Source organism: Gadus morhua, chromosome 8, assembly GCF_902167405.1.
Source record: "Gadus morhua chromosome 8, gadMor3.0, whole genome shotgun sequence".
In the NCBI taxonomy this organism is placed as follows: domain Eukaryota; kingdom Metazoa; phylum Chordata; class Actinopteri; order Gadiformes; family Gadidae; genus Gadus; species Gadus morhua.
Window position 1 is genome coordinate 27,820,962 of NC_044055.1, and position 19,972 is coordinate 27,840,933.

The 19,972-nt window shown below is 43.3% G+C and overlaps 2 protein-coding genes across 4 annotated transcripts in view; both read left to right on the top strand.

The window, feature by feature from the left end:
- srrm4 (serine/arginine repetitive matrix 4) overlaps positions 1–11,102 on the top strand; it is a 55,540-nt gene extending 44,438 nt beyond the window's left edge. For both annotated transcript variants that reach the window (XM_030363940.1, XM_030363941.1), the window contains 10 exons: positions 1,483–1,560; positions 1,714–1,740; positions 1,950–2,000; positions 2,614–2,697; positions 4,153–4,300; positions 7,298–7,584; positions 7,710–7,901; positions 8,508–8,609; positions 8,704–8,859; positions 9,071–11,102. In XM_030363940.1, the coding sequence (XP_030219800.1) occupies positions 1,483–1,560; positions 1,714–1,740; positions 1,950–2,000; positions 2,614–2,697; positions 4,153–4,300; positions 7,298–7,584; positions 7,710–7,901; positions 8,508–8,609; positions 8,704–8,859; positions 9,071–9,305 (1,360 nt within the window). In that variant the 3' untranslated portion in view covers positions 9,306–11,102. The remainder of the gene's footprint in view (positions 1–1,482; positions 1,561–1,713; positions 1,741–1,949; positions 2,001–2,613; positions 2,698–4,152; positions 4,301–7,297; positions 7,585–7,709; positions 7,902–8,507; positions 8,610–8,703; positions 8,860–9,070) is intronic.
- A 273-nt stretch (positions 11,103–11,375) lies between these two features.
- Positions 11,376–19,830, top strand: hspb8 (heat shock protein b8). Of its 2 annotated transcripts, XM_030363943.1 has the most exons (4): positions 11,376–11,534; positions 11,738–12,152; positions 14,261–14,324; positions 18,745–19,830. In XM_030363943.1, the coding sequence occupies exons 2-4, from the start codon at positions 11,744–11,746 to the stop codon at positions 18,920–18,922; spliced, it is 651 nt and encodes a 216-aa protein (XP_030219803.1). In that variant the 5' UTR covers positions 11,376–11,534; positions 11,738–11,743; the 3' UTR covers positions 18,923–19,830. The 2 variants fall into 2 exon arrangements, with proteins under 2 accessions (XP_030219803.1, XP_030219804.1); XM_030363944.1 differs by having other exon boundaries at positions 11,476–12,152.
- The last annotated feature ends 142 nt before the right edge of the window (positions 19,831–19,972 follow it).

Sequence of the window (19,972 nt, forward strand, 5' to 3'; positions counted from 1 at the left end):
TTGTTCACGCGAGATTTCTTGCTTGAGGGACAAGATTCTAGTGCGTCTGAAGACAAATCTTTATGTGTGTGGTGTGCTGTGTTTGGAATATCGCAGGACACCCCACACAATACGATCAAAACTGTTAATGTAATCTTAATGTGTGGGGTCTCCACAGATAAAAAATCGGTTGAGATTTATAAAATCTTTATGTGTGTGGCAGGCTTTAGACCACTCTCTCCCACCAGTCTTGGCTGCGGACTCGCATCCAAATTCCTCTTGTTTGCGGCGGAGCTTAGGGTAAATATAAAGATCTGACGAGAAATTGACGTTGCTGCGCTGTCGTCCTCCTTCTTAATTGAAGGAGCAGGCAGAGAAAAGCTCTCTCCTGCTGTGCTTTCATTAAAATCAAATTTAAAATCCCCGATAGTGATAAGACATCCATTATGTCGCCGCCGGTCCAGAGATGTGTCAGGTGTGCGCGAGAGACATAACGGACACTTTTGTTACTGCCATGTATACAGTACATTCGGAACACATTTTAGGAACAGATCTATGCCGCATAGCAATCTATGCGGATCAGATGTGCCATGTAAACGCGGCTAGTTTACTGTTAGATTAAACTGTGATCAGAAAACGCGGTTATATGCTATAGACCCTATAGTATCTGTCGTATAAAGGCTGGGACGAATTTCAAATTATAAATATGTACACTTGATGTTGAAAGCATAGACCGTCGCGATTCCCATTGAAACTAATGGCGCGGTGATTATTCTTTAAAACGAGAGCTGTTAAATTGTGAAAAATGAATTAAACTGTAATCAGACAACGCGGTTATATGCTATAGACCCTAGGATATCTGTGGTATAAAGGCTGAGACGAATTTCGAATAATAAATATGTACAGTCCATAACGTTAGCTCTCTGGCTCATAGCTCACCTCATAGAATCATTGCTTGTTGTTGGCTGGAAACGGAAAGGGGGGCTGTTTACGTTTGGTTGTAGTCTTTTCGCTCGGTTCTCTGTCTCAACAGTAGGTCTAGAACCGAGCGAAAGGACTACAACCAAACGTGAACATCACCCCTTCACTTTTCCGGTCAACGAGCAATGAGTCTTCCAACAGAAATCGATGGGATTTACAAAATGCGCTAAATGTGCAATAAAACATGATAGAAACCGTATTTCGCGACGATACTTGATTCAACCACTCTATTTCATCCAATGTTCTAAATACCGGAAAAAAAATAATAGTTCACAGCAACATATTGAAAAAAAGAACTATGAACTAGTTCATTTTTTTGGAACTGTGAACTTAGTTCAAAATTTTGAATTATGAGCGTTTAACTGAACTAGTTCAATTTAAAATTTGTGAACTGAACAACACTGCATGCCGGCATATCTGAGAGACAAAGAGAAGGGGCTTTGAAACCCCTCTTGCGCTCTAACAACATGTCTGTGATAAGTAAAGAGCAGTAGTGATCAACGGGGATCTTGACGTCCCCAGGTCTCCCTCCTACAGTCTGTCACCGCCCAGGAAGAAGAAGAAGAGCAAGAAGAGCTCAAAGAGGAGCAAGCGGCATCGGTAAGACCACCCATCACTCAGATCTGGTCTGTAGACCATCCAGCACTCAGATCTGGTCTGTAGACCACCCAGCACTCAGATCTGGTCTGATCCAGATGAAATGCAGACCATGTAGACCACTAAACAATGAATTCTCTCCAATTTCTGTTACAGGTATTCATACAAAAAGTCCAAACACGGGTATGTGCAACAGCATTTTTTATAATTTGTGTTACTATCATAAGGAATCCATGATCACTGCTACAAATCCTTAAAAATAATTACGATTGAAAGAAGTCTATCTAGTCTGAATCAAAGATATATGTATATTATTAGATCTCAAACTTTATTGTGGAATTGTGGAGTTACTTATTTAATGTTATATTGAATTCTTCTCTTCATCCAAACAGTTCATCCAGTTTGAGGCATAAGAAGAAGGATGAGCGCAAGCACAAGAAAAGGTTTGTATTTGGTGGTAGAAAAAAAGGTTACCAAAGGAGCTTATTTGGTTACAGTATCAGGTTATAAAGGCTAGCGTATTATCTTTTAAAAGCATCACAAATGATCCAATGCTCTTGTTTGACTTCCTCTTTCTACCCCCTAATGTGGGGGAATAGTGTTTTCCTAAAAGCCTGAGACAAGATAACATGCTCTGAGATTACTTCAGGTGTACACAAAATGGGAGCTTTTATGTTTTGATCAAGGTGTGAACATTGTTGCATGTCAGGAGGAAAACGGATTGAAAGCACGAAGCACAAGAGCAGGGGACAAAGTGCCAGGGAGAATAAGAGCAACCAATTTCATGCTGTGGTGACATTTTTGTTGTTCCTCTTTGGCTAAATGCCTTTGGTGGCTTCAGCCTCATGCATATGGTAGCACAGCTCCAGTATGTCTGTTGCGCAGATCAGGATCAAATCAACTTTGGTAGTGTGTATAGTCTTATTCCAAGATATGATTCAGATTTGGTATAATTTGGTATAATTCCATTGTTGTTGGTATTCCTTGTGAATAACTTGCATTGATCAATTGTCTCTTTTTGCGTCTTTTTTCTGTTCTGTTCTCAACCTCCTCCAGCTCACGGAGTCGACCCCACCGGAGACACCGTCACCGGAGGTCTGAGTCCGACAGTTCGTCCTGGCGGTCATCTGCAGAGAGCAGGTACAGCACAGTGTCTCTCCCCATACCCTCCTCCCCCAAGGCTCTTCCTCTCCCTCCGATTTATCTTATCAGCTCCGAGCATCGGCCGCGTCCCGGCCATACCACACTGATGACTGATAGGGGGAGAGGTGACTCACGCCTCCGGCCATCCCCCGCTAACCCCATCCCCTGCCCCCCCATCCTCTTATCTTACTTTCTTCAGAGGGAAATGACTGAGGAACCCGGGCAATGAGGGATGTATATATGAAGGATTACGTTTCGGATAAATAGTCCTGTGAACAGAGCAGGAAGCGTGCCCCTCCAGCTGATGCAAGGCACATTGCTGTGAACCGTGTTTCCATCGACACAAGATACAAGTTCATAAATCAAACAGGTCATTATCATTTATGTGATGAAAAATTGCAAATGTCAATCTCTGACATTTAGCTGCAGCAAAAGCATTGATTGATATCAATTAGGTGGCATGTTGCTAATGTAATGCTATCAATTTCTATGAGCTTTTCGCTAATGTTATAAATTAGCTTGCAGTTGTTGGCGTCTAGAGTTCCACAAATTTTTACTCTTGCTTGATTTATTTTATTATCTCTAGCTTCATGTTTCATTTGAGTCAAAGAACAAAAGCCTGTCAGTCAAGAAAAAAAAATGCTTTGATTTCTTGAATCAATACTTTTTTTTTCCCTCCACTGCTATGGTTGAACGACAAGCCAATGAGCTTTCCTTTTGTCGCCTGGCTTGATATCGGCTATCGGCTTGATATTTGGCTGAGTGTAACTGCGTGAGGCAGGCTAGATTAGTCTCTCTGGCTCAACTGGGATCCCTCCTTAAGTCCTTATGGCATTCAGGCGGTCATTATTCCTCTAAGTAAAGGTGCTTGCACACCGCCGCGCGGCAACCGCCCTTATAACCACCTCGCTGCCGGAGGGTTCCGGGCGGCGGTGTGAAGGGCCAGGCGTTTTCAAAAGCGGCTGCTGCCGCCGCCGGGCGGCTACCGCTGAAAGTTTCAACACGAGGAAAGCTGAGCGGCAGGGAAAATCTGTGCGCGTTCACGTTGGCGGCAACCTCTTCCTGGGCAACAGCCGCTTTTGTAATCGTCTCCCCTCTGCCACCCTTCCCTCATTGAAATGAATGGAGGCGGCGAGTTGCCGCGCGGCGGTGTGAAACCAGCTTAAGACAGCGTGGGGTGGCGGGAAGGAAATTCCGTTTTGGCCCCCATATAATACGTTTCGGGGAAATTGTTAATAATCATTTAGACAAAATGTTACTTTAATAAAATGTTGGAAAATGCTCTTTTTTTTTTATCACTGATCAGTATCAGCTGTGCTACACTGTCCTGTCTGTCGTCAACACCACGACCCTAAAGGCCAAACAACCCATTAAAACAGAACACATTGGTTTCTTATTCTGCTAATGTCATCTTGAAGGTTGTGTTAAGTGTGTTGTTCCTGCGCCCCAAAGGTATCATCTACATGAGGTGGAGGAGAATGACTCGGGGCGAGAGAAGTGCAGGACAAAGCTGAACCAAAGAGACCTGGACTGGAGACCAGCGGTCAAGTCAGTGTGTAATACTGCTCCACAATATGTCTCCGCCCTCTCCAATGGCACCGTAAGTACTGCTGGGAAACAACCACTCGCAGCTTCATCTGAACTCCTCACGAAGTGGGGCCATGTCAAACACTGAGGACCAATGTGGAGATGTTTCAGTAATTACAGATTCAACGTTAGTTGGGAAAAAGTACACATAGATAAACTTCAAATCATTAACATATTCAGGTTATGCAGTGTCTACTATGTTTTGCAGCCATATAATTTTGAAACCTAAGTTTCAAAATGTTTTACATGGCCTAAATGACTTCCTTCTCTCCTTCCATGAACTCCTTATTTAAACTTTTAACTTAGCATCAAAATGTACTGTGACCATGTGGAGATTCTTTAAGTTTTGAAAGGTTGCCATGTATAGTGGTTCATAACAGAGAAGCTTTTGCAGTAGTAGTTAAGCTTCAGTAGAACATGTCCGCCATTGACAGCCCTTATCTTCAGGAACAGAAATTAGTAAATCGTCTCGTGTTATCTGCAACCATGTGTATTCTTTTTAACTTAAACAAGGTAGAAAGCCACTCAAATCAAATGCCATTTTAATTACTCTTGATGTTCCGATTGATTGATGAATACCATCTGAAGACATACCTTGAAATCTTGTGGATTAAATTAAACTTTTGGAGGCTGAACGATTGCTGCATATACTCTAGGTCAATGTAGAAGAACAAGTTCAAAGTTATTGAGGCTCTAACAATTTTTATATTTCAAGGAAATGTTTCTCATTCAAAGTATTAATTCTTTGACAAAAGGTTATTGGTCGAAAAGAAGAGCTGAGTGCTGTCTTTTTTTGTTGCAAAATTAATTTAAAAAAAACTGAAATTGCTTTGTATTTAATACAATCTGTAGATTTGGATCACTCATAGCAATTCTGACAGCAAGGGTTGATTATAGTACTGGACCCTGCCTAATGCAGTAAGAAGCACACAGTACACTGTCTCTAAGTTCTCATTATATTAACTGAAATGCAAGGAAACAAATGTGCAAACCGGTAATAAATACAGCTCAGTATTTTCCTATACTTGGAATACCCTAAGTATGGGGGGGAGGGTTTCAGTGCGCCCTAACAATGAATCCTCTGCCCCCTCCCTTGTCGGTTCAATTTGGGAACATGTGTGGTTTCATTTTGCTTGTGTCGTATAATTTAATTAACTAATTAAGGGCGCCACCAGAGGGCGCACCCGACACATTTGCTAGTCCTTTTTTTCTTGCTCCATGGGCCCCTGACGGTGTCTGGGCCCCCGTGCAGTGCACCGGTTGCACCGTCGATATTTACGCCACTGCCTGCTTGTATAACTGCATTAGACGATGACAAGCAAAATGACAGAAAAATATATCTGAAAAAATATTTACAGGAAACTACAGTAATCAATGCATTTACACCCTCAAAAGTAATCTTCTGGAAAAATAGGTGCATCATTTAGTTTATTCTCATGTATGCTTGGGAATCAAAACACATTATTCTCCCCAACAGCAATCAGTATACTATGTTAATCAGACAAGCAGTTTGTAATCCCACACCACAGGGCTTTCAATTGAGATTCAATCATGTTGACACAATGTTAGCGTTAAGTGCCTCCAATTTTGTTTACCTTCATAGCCAAATTGAAACACTAAAAAGACCTAATTAGAAGCGTTTGGATTTTTTTCCTCTCTCTGATGAATAATAAAGTAATTTATCAGTAGAAATAAGGAATTCACTTTTCCTAGAACCTACAGCCATGTCATTTTGCATATTTTTACATTAATTATGTTAGACACAAAAGAAAAGTATACAATCAGTCCCTCGTTTTTCTGTGTTGATTTCTGTCAACATTTTCAAGGTGTTTCTAAATACATTTACCAATAACATACTTTTGAAATGGCATTATTTGAAAGAAACATTGACTGGTAACTACAATTTGTATACTTAAATCAAATCGATATTTCACTACTGCAAAATAATTGTTGTTCATTTGAACCTTGTTGTGCTTCGAAATGCGCTCAGATTTATGCGAAAAGTTGGCATGCATATTGTAATAGAAAGTGCTTTTTTTATGTACTGTATGTTTTAATGTCAAAAGACACTTTTCTATACGTGAACCCAAAAATCGTAATAACAGTGATGCACGAAAACTATAAATCATATTCTAAAAACTACAAATCAATCCTCCATTTTTTTTTTCAGAAGAACTTAAATTATGGCACGCGATAAGCAACCCTGTTTCAGTACCACTACATCGCCGGTAACTTTGTTATCCCTATAAAACAAATCAAGCTACCTTTTGAAGGAAAGAAAAAGGAACATGCCGGATGTTCATCTCACTGGCTCTGGGTTTGAAGAGAGGGTTATTGTCTTTTACTTGCAATTCACAACTCTAATGATGCACTTATGTTGCCCGCTCTCCCCTTTTCTTACACCTTACGTACTTAAGGAGGAAATCTTGATTGGTAAGTCGATGCTATCCGCAGTTTAGGGTTTACTGTAGGTCGCAGTAGGGTCTTACATAGCAGGAAAACAAAGAGGCAATGTTCTGAAGGGCTGTTAGTAGTTAGACTCATGGGATCTCTCTTTGTCTGCAATCCTTTTCCTTTCTACATAATGCCCATTTTTTGAAGTGTGTTCAATGTTCTGTAAAATAGCATTAACTTAATTGGCAGGGGGGGGGGTATTGTTTTCTATTTCTCTCTCTTTCAAGATAGAGCCGGTAGATCTTCTCACGCAGTTTCTTCTTCTTTCTGTTTTGTTTATTGTTCCTTTCATATCTTATCTTTTTTTAGCTTAGAGTTAATTCAGCTCAATTCTTTCTTAGTTTCCTGTAGGGTTTACCAGAGTGTACATTGATTTCATGGTTATTCGCATGCCACAAAATTTGCATGTCATCTTTCAAAGTCTTTTTCTGAACTGTAGAACTTCTTCTTTTTTATGCCTTAAAGGGGGAATATCTGCCTTTGTGTAATCTAACAGGTAGCCTGCTCCAGATAGCAAATCAGTGGTTTGAGATTTTACTTTTCTGTCTCTCTGCAGATTTTGCCATTACAATTTGGAGACAAGATATTAGACGCTAAAGGGAATCACGGCCATCATGATTACGATTCTGGGAACGACACGTCTTCCCCGCCTTCCAATAAAAACAGCATCTCTCAACCAAGTGGCATCGTAGACAGCAGCAAACAATGCCAGGGTTTGGCATCTCCCGATAAGCTGAAGATCACAGAGCGCGACAACGCCTCTGATTCAGGAAACTCTGTGACAAGTTACGCCTCGCTGTGCAATCCTCTCACTGAGAGTTCAACCTTCTACGACGGGACAAGGTAGGTCGGCATTCCATTGATTGGATTGAATCTTGAGATGACAGAACTGCTATTAAGGGCTACCTTAGATAGTGTGGATCATTATTAACTGTACATCCTTGAATTTTTTGCTTTCAAACAAATAGTAAGGCGCTGAGCGTGGAAGGTGAGGATGTGCGTCCACGGAAGAGGAAGCGTTCTAAGCTGAAGAGGAGTCGCTCCTCTCGTAGGAGACGGAGGGAGAGGTCCGTCAGGCGCAGTCCAAGTAGGAACTTTTCCTGTGGGAGCTCCACACATACAGGACACTCATCCCGGAGCCGGTCACTGTCATTTTGCAGGTACAGCTCTCTCTTTCTTTATGTATAATGTTATGTATTATATGTGTGATATGGTGGTAGGATAGTGAAGGTGTTCGATTCCCATCCGAAAGGTCCTGGGTTTGATCCCCCCCCCCCCCCCCCCTCCCCCGGGTGTTTCTTAACGACTTGTATCTGGTTTCACGATAAGTTGCTTCAGTTAAAAGCAATTTGCTGAATAAGTTGTTCAAATAAATGTCACTGACTCACCCCTGAAGTCCACCCCTGGACCCTGGAGTCCACCCCTTGAACCCTGAAGTCCACACCTTGACCCTGAAGTCCACACCTTGAACCTGCAGTCCACACCTTGACCCTGAAGTCCACCCCTTTACCCTGAAGTCCACAGCTTGATTCTGAAGTCCACAGCTTGGCCTTGAAGTCCACGACTTGACCCTGAAGTCCACACCTTGGCCCTGAAGTCCACACCTTGTCCCTGAAGTCCACCCCTTTACCCTGAAGTCCACATCTTGACCCTGAACTCCACACCTTGACCCTGAAATCCACAACTTGACCCAGAAGTCCATGACTTGACGTTGTGATGTTCATGGTTTGAGGCTATTGTCGTCTTGTATCTTTATCTCGTTCTAGCTCGTACTCCCGCTCTCCAAGCTCCTCGGATGCTTGTAGGCAGAGGGGCAGCATGGCCAGCACCAGCTCCAGAGACAGCTACTGTCGATACAGTCCTGACAGGTAACATGAGCCAAAAACCATTCATCCCCCTGCTCTCCATCCCTCACCCGTTTGTACACATTGAGACAGTGTTTTGTCATGTCAAACTCTTTAGACCCCGAGACAGGAAGCGGTCGTCCAACTACAAGGAAAAAAACCGGAAGCGGAGGAATAAGGAGAGGAGGAGGAAGAGCAGGAGGAAGTCCTACTCCCCCATGAGGAAAAGGAGGAGAGACTCACCAAGTCACCTGGAAGCACGGAGAATCACAAGGTGAAGGCAGCATGATTCAAAGTCACTGGCTTTTTAGATTAATATTTTGGTATCTGCTTTGTTGTTGCAGCCACATGTGCCCTTCTGGGTTAAATGGAAGTAAATTGATTGATAGAGCTATCTATCTGTCTGTCTGCCTGCCTGCCCTTCTGTCTGTTTGTCTAACATTGTAGCGTGCCCCATGCCTTCTCTGGTTTCCCCTCCCCCACAGTGCCAGGAAGAGACCCATTCCCTACTTCCGGCCTAGTCCCTCATCCAGCTGCCGTTCCACCAGCGTATCGTCGTGGAGCAGTATCTTCACACGAGGCCGCAGTCTGACCTCTGGCCACTGCTACAGGAGCAACAGCCGCAGCTCCTCCTGGAACTCCATCTTCGGGACTCGGAGCAGTCGCAGCAGGAGTCCTAGTTATGTGAGGTTGAAGAAAAGCAGCAAAACCAGGCGGTAGTATTTCAGAGCACGACGAGAGGCTGATGATGACAACGTATTTATTTGTGTTGCATTCGCGTAAAAAGCAGGGATGGTTGAACTGTATCAGCTACGCATGTCTCTGCATCGGTTTTAGGCTTGAAGAAGTGAAACAACCCCCGAGGGTGTCCTTGCCTCTTACATCTCTTCTCATGTTGTCTCATCTGCACTCAGAGACACACCTTGGGAAGTGTATGGCGTGGTATGTCAAGTTTTGTCAGGCGCTGTCAAACCGTCAATCTATGGTTATGTTATATTGTTGATAAGGTAATTTGGGGTAATTTAACGTTGATTGGACACCACAATTTTGCTATCACGTGCAGACCTTTTGCAAAGATTGATTCTGTAACGGGGTTGCTGTTTGATCCATGTGTTTTCATACTGTGGTAGAGGGCCCGTTATCGGGTATAAGGAGAGGTTTATCGCCTATGATCTCCGCACTTCAGAACACAAAGAATGAAAGAAACACTGAAAAATGAAAGGAGGCGGTTGCCCGGACGGCAAGCAAACGGCCTGTCACTTGAAAGGCCAGGTTAATTTATCTTCTGATCAAGTGGAAAAGCAATTGAAATGTCAGCCCTGGGTAATATAATAGGACGCCTTCCAAAAACGTGCAGAGGAGAGTCTGTGAGAGTTCTCTGCTGAAAAAAACCCCCAGAATATCTCAGGACATATTTCCTTTGACAGCCAGGCGGGAGCAGGTGTCTGCTACTCTGACCGGAGTAAGACATATTTTAAAGTTGTGTTTTTATATATTGTTGCTTTGAAAGTTTGGTTTAACGTATATTTCTATTTAAGCTGTTTATTTGGTTGCTTTGTCCTTTTTTCATTTGTGACGCAACTGTTCATATGCTGTATTTCTTCATGTACCCGCTGAGAAAGACAACACATACCTCATCTTTTGATTTTGCACTGATCAGATTGAATGGTGAAACGTCCAAAAGCACATCCAAACATTTGTACCATTTCTATCTTTGTGTATATTTGTAGTCGCCAATCTTTCTATGCAACCCGCGCTTGTTGTGTAGTCTGCTGTGTGTCTGTTGAATGAATTACAGCAGTTTTATAGAAAGTCTGATTGATTTGATCCCAATATCATCATCTGGCTCTCTGACCTTTGGAGTGAAACTCGCTCTCTGGTCATTCCTTTCACTGGATGTCAAGTCCAATGGCCACATGAGGGAAAGCCATTATTCCATTGTAGTAACTCCTGATTCATAATTTCGTCTGACAGTGTGGGCTGCCACACACGTCCAAATAGAAGAGTTTTCAGTGTAATGATGTCCCATTTTTTTCTACATCAGCTCTTCCACAATGTTAAATAAAAATTAATTTAATATGGTATGATGAACGAGGTGTAGATATGAACTGTATAGATAAAGATGGGTGTTGTATAGGTCTACATGGTTATTTAATCATATTGTTAAGTGACATCAACTCTTCGTCTTTGTGATCTTATTTTAAATAATTGTTCTACTTTTTGTCTTTACTTTTTGTGTTCCTCTTCAAAAATGCTCTAAGAATGTCCTAGAAATCTGATAGTAAATTGGTGTTTCTGTGTTAAATAATGCATAGCCTACTCCATTACTACCCATACAAAGAAACATAGGTATTTTACAAGATGATATGATTTTCCTCCTGACCCATTTAACAGTGGCTGAATTTCACTTCATATAACGTGTCCCCGGAAATAACATTCCCTTTATGTGAAGAATAAACTATAAACTATAGGGCCATGTTATAAAAATAAATAAAACAATATTGTCGGCAGTCATTCTTGTGGTCATTCTTAGGGACTCGGCTGACTATCAACCTTAGGGCCTGGGTAACACACATTTGACATAGCTCGCATTAAGCCTACAAATAAACAACTCCAGGTTCAGTAATCTGAGCCGAGTCCAAACAGAAAACAACCATTACCTCTGCAGTTGGATCCGTGTCGTGATGTCAGTGTGTTTGACCAGTCTTGCCCAATGCGTGGTCCTCTATTTGCATCAGGGGGGAGGGGTCTGTTCGACAGATATATCTTGGTGTGTGAGTGACAGGTCACGAAAATCTATATTTGGTGAGGAGGGGCGGTTCTCTGGTCAGCTGCTGAGCCTGGTGGGTTGAAGATCCAACCAGCACTTTCTGGACCCCTGTTAGGAGCCAAGCCGACGTATAAAAATCACTCAGAAGAAGAAGTCGACTACAAGTGAAGTTTAAAACGGTAAGCTGCCGTTGAGCTTGTAGTTAGAGCAGTGAAGTTCTAGTGAAGTTGCGTGACGTTATGCTGAGTACTTCACAGATAGTGGGCCTACTATAAAGACACACAAGGAAACATTTATAGGCCCTAGGCGGCCTATTCTTAAATCGTTGGTGTAAAACAACGAGCCTAACTTTTGGATTTTCCTTTCGTCACACTCCTCACAGCTTGGCATGGCAGAGGGAGACTTCTACACGCTGGGGAACCGACCGCGGATTGCTCGGGATCCGTTCGGGGAGTCCCCGTTTAGGGAGCAGTCCCCGTTCAGAGACCGCTTCATGGAGGACGACTTCGGCATGACTCCGTTCCCCGACGACCTGGCCATGGACTGGCCGGGCTGGGCTCGACCAGGCAGGCTCAGCACCCGTCTCAGCAGCACCTCGCCGTTCAGCACCACTCTCCGCCCCGGGTTCTCCCAGCGCGCCTCCACGGGGGGTCCGACGGTGTACACCACCCGGTACAGTGAGACGTCGCCCCCCACGACCCCCGGTGAAGAGCCTTGGAAGGTCTGCGTCAACGTGCACAGTTTCAGGCCGGAGGAGCTCAGCGTCAAGACTAGAGACGGCTTTGTAGAAGTTTCAGGTGAGATTCCACATCAATAATATATGAATTCGAACGCTTACGCCCTAAGCAGATAAACCTAATTTTAAAGGACAATAAAACAAAATAACAAAGCAGTATGAAGAAAATAGCAAAAGGTAGGTTGATGTTTAGTGTATGTAGGCCTACAGTCTTTCAGTCTGAGATAAGCGCTTTTAAATGTTTATTATTTTTATGAACGACCCATACCCTGAATGTACCAGATGTACTTCAATGAGTTAGTCCGTCCTTTGATGATCAACGCTTCTGTGCTGACGTCCATGACACCAAAGGCATACATAACATTGCTTGTGGAATGTAGTGTTGCAGACATTCTCCAAGAACATTACATGGTCAGTTAGAAGATACTTAGTGCCTTGGGCCCAGACCATATGACCGCTCGGAGGAGGCGACGGGCTGGAGCATTCTCCAGCTCGGACACCTGTTTTGGATTCCTGAAGAATCATTCAGCCACCCAATGAGCTACATTTAGAATGTAGGCCAGGGACATGACAACAGTCTCTCTATACCCAACCACTCTTTAACGGTAGTGACTCTGCTCTTTGGAAACCAATGTTACCCCCAACCTCCACCCTGAGTCATTTGCTTTCCCATTCTTCTGAATGTGAAGGCATGACGAGGTACTTTATTTAAAGAGCCAGTACTGCCATGATACTTCTAACATATAAAAGACAAATACCAGGGAAACCTAGGACACTGTTGTCTACTACACTATGCTTTTGATAAGCACATCCTCGCTGTGTTAGTTGGGTCATTCCATCCCGGACAGACGACGTCCGTGGGTCGACCTCATTCTAAAAGAAGTCGACAGGAAGTGTGTGACAAGCGTGTAACAAGCATGGTTCACCCAGTACCGGAGAAAGACGAGAAACGCCATCGTCTCTCGCAACGCATCAATGGAAGAAATAGAAAAAATAACAACTTGATGATTCACGTTCCAACTGTCAGAACAATCACCGTCCGCGGGAAGAGCGACAGGAGCGAGGGGGGAGTATGAGACGCACCGTGCTTATTGTGCTGTCTGTTAAATAAAGTGGGATCAGATGATGTGGGCCGCTGTTTTCCCTGGGCGTGTTACACAATGCGTCTGGAATGTGACATCTCCGTCAGGCACACAGGGAACAGGGAGAGGCAGCCCGCACGCTGATCCCTCTCGGCCAATTTTCCATCGTAACTTGCTTTGGAGATGGCAAGTTTTTACTCCTTAAGTCATTGAGAAGTGGTGCTAATCATGTGATCCCACTGGTCAGCAAACCGCAACGCTCCCAGAAGCTTGTCAGACATCATGTCACATCCTGGCTGCTTCCACCTCCGCCCAGCAGCTCTCTGGACAGCCAATGACATCACAGGATGTCCCTACCCTACACAGAGTGTAGGGTAGCGCTGGGCCCAGCTCGCAGCACTGATTGGCCGGTGGGTGGGTGGTTGGCAGGGATAGGGGTCAAGGGGGTGAGTGGTGGTGGTGGTGGTGGTGGTGCAGCCTCTGACATTTAGCAGACCCAGAGCAGCTGCTGGTATGGAGCCACACAACAGCCGTAAACAGTACTTGGAAACGGAGGCTGGTTACTTGGTTGTGGGGGGGGGTTTCTAGGCTGAGATGTCACCCTGGTGGAGCCTCTGTGTTGGGTCTGCCCACTATACCTAAGAGGAGCAGATGGGTGTCTGGTTGAGTTCACTCCATATAAACACACATGACTCTCTCGCGTGTCGAAAGAGTGTATGTAACACTCGATGACTCTGGGGTGATTTAAAACAGACTCAAGATGGAGACTCCATCTGGCAGAACAGAGAAATGTAGTGTGACTCTTAAAGGCAAACGAGGAGAAACTTTGTTTTGTTCCGTCCTGCATCCCGCAAGTCTGCCTTGCTGACAGCTGATAAAACTTGTTTTATATTCTCTGCAAGAAATAATGAATATAGATCTACGGATGGCGGTGTGAGATACATGTGCTAGCAATAAGGTGGTTTCTCATCTTTATTGACCTTGTCTGCTCGCTTGAAATACATAGCACCGTTGACAGAACCAATCATTACAAGAGATGATTCAATCCAGGTTTCTCCCTCACTGCTCCACTATCGTCCGTCGACAGGCAAACACGAGGAGAAGCAGGAGGAGGGAGGCATCGTGACCAAGAATTTCACAAAGAAGATACAGTGAGTATTTGTTATGCCATACACAATAACAAATGTACACCTATTCACTTATCACATTGTCCTGTACTTTTCAGGGCATATAGTTTTCTGTTTTTTTTATTCATGGTTAATAATAACATTGATACCAATGTCTTTTAAAGGGCCACTTTTCCTGCAATGCCTTATCGTCCCTTCGACAAGGCTTGCTATTGCAGATGTGAATTTAATTTGAGTCATTGCTTCCACTATATAGACATCAAACTCAAATGTGGCTTTTTGTGAGCGTGTACGTTTTCATGTAATGATAGTAACAAGGGATGGGCGATATGGCCTAAAATCCATATTGCGATATACATTGCAACCTATTGCGATAACGATATATATCACGATATATAAATCATAATAGAACCATTTCAGAACAGGTTACATAGACTCTAAGGAAAGCCAAACTGCTAAATGTATAAAAAAAAAGAAAGACTTAGTAGGCCTATGTCGTTTTGAGAACATTTATTGTGCAAAACTGTAATCATACAACATAATGTTGTAGCTGCAGAGACTTTAACAAAGAAAAAAATCATCTGTGTAATGACGTATACTTCTCTTAATTAACTTAAAACTGGTGGTGTCTTGTTAATATAGAAACGGATACTGTGAATTAGGGAAATACGTATTAGGCATGGCTATTTTAAATAAAGAAAAATCTTCCAAGTGTGTGCACAGATACTTGATATTAAAACATAAAAGTGCAAAGTGAACGCATACAATTTTAAAATGAACATGAAATGAGGTCAATCACCAGCTCCTCCGTTTCGCTTTCAGCCATATTTGCTTAGATGACGATGATGTGTTGAAGCCGGTTGCAGCTCATGGCTCTTTAAATTTCGCGGGTCGTGGATGATGCGTTGCAGCCGGTTGCAGCTCGTGGCTCTTTAAATTTTGCGGGTCGCGGACGATGCGTTGCAGCCGGTTGCAGCTCGTGGCTCTTTAAATTTCGCGGGTCGCGGATGATGCGATGCAGCTGGTTGCAGCTCGTGGCTCTTTTTAAATTTTGCGGGTCGCGGACGATGCGTTGCAGACGGTTGCAGCTCGTAGCTCTACCCATGACCCGCTCTTTATATTTCGCGGGTCATGGATAGATCGCGTCAAACATGCATTATCGCGATAGAGCAATATAACTAAAATCTCTATCGAAGGCCATTTTTTATCGTTTATATCGTATATCGTTTATATCGCGCATTCCTAATAGTAACTGCCCATCACAGGCAGTTGTTTACTGCGGGTTCAGTGACCGAAGTCATCTGACTAGTTTCCAAGGTTAATTTCACAAGTCTACTCGCATGACAGCATCGAAAGGATACGTGACACTTTACTGAGTGCTGCCCAGAAACTTTTAACCAAGTGCTACTGTCTCAACACCTTCTGTTGGGACGTCTTCTGTTGGCAGCAGAACTCTGATCCCATCAAAGCGGGCCATGGGAAATTCCATAACGATCAATGAGTTCACCTTTTAATTGGACAGTGGACGACCTGAAAGTGTCGCTCTAATTGGTAGAGCAGCCTACCGTCTCACCGCTGGGCCACCCCGGCCCCTTTTAATTTCCTGTTGGCTAATTACTCAGCAGCTAGGCTAGGCTAGCCAAGCATCAATCTCACTGCAGTGGCTTAATTGAAACGCTCCCAGTGGCTGTCTGTGTACTTCAGTTAAGCTCAACCTGAAGCAAGCAGCAGATACATGGAGCAACAGAGAGGGGGAGATTAAGATGCATATATAAATGGTTAAATAATACAAAAACCTCCAATGAGAGTTGGCATGAGATTGATAGCATGAAATCTCTGATCAAACACTCAAACTCACTTAACGCTTGTTATTCTCAAAGATTCCACATCTCGAGTGGAGTGTGGAGTTTCAATTAGTTATCAACATGTTTACTTCAAGTTTTCTTTGGCAAATTATTAATAATAGTCTATTAATATGTAACATCTGTAGCTCAACTACTGCCTCATGGAGTATTTCAGGCCCCTCTCTCTATGTGTCTGTCTGTCTCTCCCCCTTGCTCTCTCTCTCCCTCTCTGTCTATCGGTCTGTCTTCTCTCAGTCTTTCTGTCTCTCTCCGTCTGTCTGTCTGTTTGTCAGTCTGTCTCTCTCTCCCTCTGGCTCTCCCTCCCTCTCTGTCTGGCTGTCTGTCTTTTCTCTGTCTCTCTCTCTCCCTCTCTGTCTATCTGTCTGTCTTGAAGCACGGCTGCTACTGTGTGTGTGTGTGTGTGTGTGTGTGTGTGTGTGTGTGTGTGTGTGTGTGTGTGTGTGTGTGTGTGTGTGTGTGTGTGTGTGTGTGGGCACATGTGCACACACACGTTGAACTTATTTTTGTATGTGTCACTCGTATTGTACCCCCTGTAGCATCCTGTGCCCTGCAGTGTTTTTGGCAACAGCGAAGTCAATGTTTGAGATAAAATTCAGAGCGTTGCTTTGGAAAAAACCCACTCCTCTTCACTAGACAGATACCATTTCTTTCTCTAGTTACGGTCTAACCTGAGGGATTTCACTTCCACTACAGAAGAACATCCCTGTGCTGCTATTTGTTCCTTAAAAAAGTGTGTGTGAGAGGGTGAGGGTGTAAAGATCATCTAGTTATGGTATATTGATAAGTCGATTTGTAGGATGTTAATCATTGGACTCATGGTTCACCCTTGACTAAACTTAGTTATTCGTTGCGTCTTAACTATTTACTGGTGGCTCCTCCCCCTCTGTACTGGTGTTTCTGTTCTTAACCCTCTGTACTGGTGGTTCTGTTCCTCAACCTCTGTAGCAGGGGTACTGTTCCTAACCCTCTGTACTGGTGGCTCCTCACCCTCTGTGCTGGTGGTTCTGTTCCCCACCCTCTGTACTGGTGGTTCTGTTCCTCAACTTCTGTACTGGTGGTACTGTTTGTAGCTGTGCATGTACTTGTTTTTATGTGATCTTGAGCTGTTGTAATAATAATGATGATCTTTCCTTTGATGATGTAATTGTCCTCTATTATCTTACATCTCTTAGCGGGAAATATCTCACAAGACGCAGAACCTACTGTGTCACTCTTGAAGCATCTTCATTAAACATTGTTTCCACCATCCCAAATGATTCATAAACCGCTGGAGTGCTGGGTCAGCCACCCCAGTAGCCGGTGGTTTATTAAAAGCTATATTCTACAATATGTTAGAAAAGAGCTTCATTTGAAGTGCTTTGGCTGACCACCGTTCTTATGGGAGAATGTGCACTTCAGAAACCGTATTGCTGAGGATGTTTGGGCAAAGCCATTCCGGGGCCCTTGGACTCTTTAGTGGTTGGTTATCAACTTATTACTGAGGGGATCTGCCCTCACTAAGTCTGAGTCTGAGTCTGATACCTTATCCACTACCAGACTTGGACGAGGATCAATCCATAGCACTAATATGTAACCCACTAGACCACTTTTCATCCATAGGTTATTTCAGGGTTTGCTCTTCCTTTGAAGCGTTCAAAGACCATAATTAGTGAAACATCAGTTTTTTTTAAATTATCAAATATTGAGGGATATTTAAACGATCTTAAAGTGACAATAACAGATGTTTCTATGCATCTGTTACTGCTCACTTTCTTTCTGGGACACAATCCTGTGAATACGCTCCTGAAATAGAGCTATTCTCTTCACCTGAGTGAGAGCGACATAATGAACAGAAGGGGAGAAAGACAGAACACTAGCTTTGACCTGTCTGCCTGCCAGATGCCTGAAGTAGATAACTGGAATGCACTGTGATGGAAAACTCACACTTTGTGCAAGCAGACTTTCCAACATAATTGGACACATACGTTTTTCCTCTTTTACAGATAGTTGATACTTGCAATAAGGTCTTTATTATTTCAAAAGTCGCCAGATAAGATGAATAAGGGGGAATATTATTGAATACAATTCTTGCTGATATTTAGTTGTATGTCCCTCCGCCTGGAGTTAAATGCTGTTTCACACCTTGCAGGCAATTTAGCTTTCCTGATGAGGTGTCAATCGAATGTCCTCACACTTGTATGCATACCAATACATGCAGAGGTTCATATGTTGAAAGGAAAATCCAAAGTGTGAAAAAGTGACTACCTTTTCTATGACCTCTACCAAGTAGGCTAGAGCACATTTCCAGCATTCTCAGGTTTGGCAATTTATTATTTTTAATTATAAATTGGTGTATTTCTGTTGCATCCATTTACGTACATGTCTCAATCTTGCAACTACACATTATGGCAGAACATTGACTCATTTAAAACAAGCCCAAGAGGACCCAAGTAGACCAGACCAGGAGTTTGACGCTTATCATTGTTACCACCTGTCTCCCCCCCGCTCCCCACTCCCCTCTTCCTCCTCAACCTTCTCAACCTTCTCTCTCTCTGTTTCTCTGTCTCTTTCTATCTTTGTCCATCTCTCTCGCCCCTCAGGATTCCCACAGATGTGGATCCGGTGACGGTCTTCGCGTCCTTGTCCCCCGAGGGCGTGCTGATCATCGAGGCGCGGCAGACCCCCCCCTACTACCTTTTCAGCCAGGAGGGCACTGCTGAGGGGGGCATCATGCAGGAAACAGAGGGCCCCGGGCCCCAGGAGCCGGCCATGCTGTAGCCACAGGGAAATCTAGAGAGGGGCGGGGCTCAGGTGGGGTCTCACCGCAGAGCAACGTAGTAGAATACACTTTTACAGATGGGGTTGAGACTCCTTTGTGTCTGATATGTAATGTCTCTCTGGCCGAGTTGCAGACTAGGAAGGGAGGTGTTGTAGATCTGTGTAGAGGCACAGATGTATAGAGGTGCAGACCCACATTCAATGATGAGTCTGCTGTGCCTTACGGAATGCAGAGGATGCATGTGGTGAATGATGGAGTCAATGCATGCATGGAGCTAATTTTGAGTTCACTTTAATATTTGATGATTATTCATGATTTTATATTAAAGGTGTAATTTCCCTTGAAGCCAATAGTACCATTGGGAAACATCTAAAAAAATGTAAGGACAGAGTTGAAGTTAATTCTGGGGCTTGCGTCTTAGCAACTTTGAAAGGCCTTGATATGACTTATTTATTTAGTATGACCTTGATGTCATATATTTGTACTGTTCCAAATTTAAATGAACATGACCATGGGTAAACTAGACAAAGAACAATATCGCACAACAACCATGTTGATAGATGACATATGACATACGTGTATGATGAACAACATAAGCCCTCCAAAAACGAGATGTTGTTTTGACAGAACAGGCTGCCGTGATTCGACTCCTGAATGTGGAGTGGAAGACCGATATTTCTGTGTTCTACCTTATTGTGATTTTTGTATGTATAAAGATATGTAATTATATCTGCTAAACTAATTCAAACCGTACTTGGATAATAAGTGTATTTGGATTTGTGTTTTGATCTCTTAAATTCTTTGGACATGTTGTTTTCTATGAACAGCTTTTTGATTTTGTTCTACCTTTTATTTATATTTTGCTGACATTGTATGGGTTTGTCAATTAAACATCAGTCTACCTGTGTTTTTTGCATCATCTTTTGTTTGAATGCCAGACCCCATAGATTCAGTGTGCCTGGTGTGCTGTTGTCTTTTGTTATATAAGAAACCTTGGGTAGATTAGCAGAAAAATGTAGCCCTGTGTGAATTGACAATGTCCATGAATG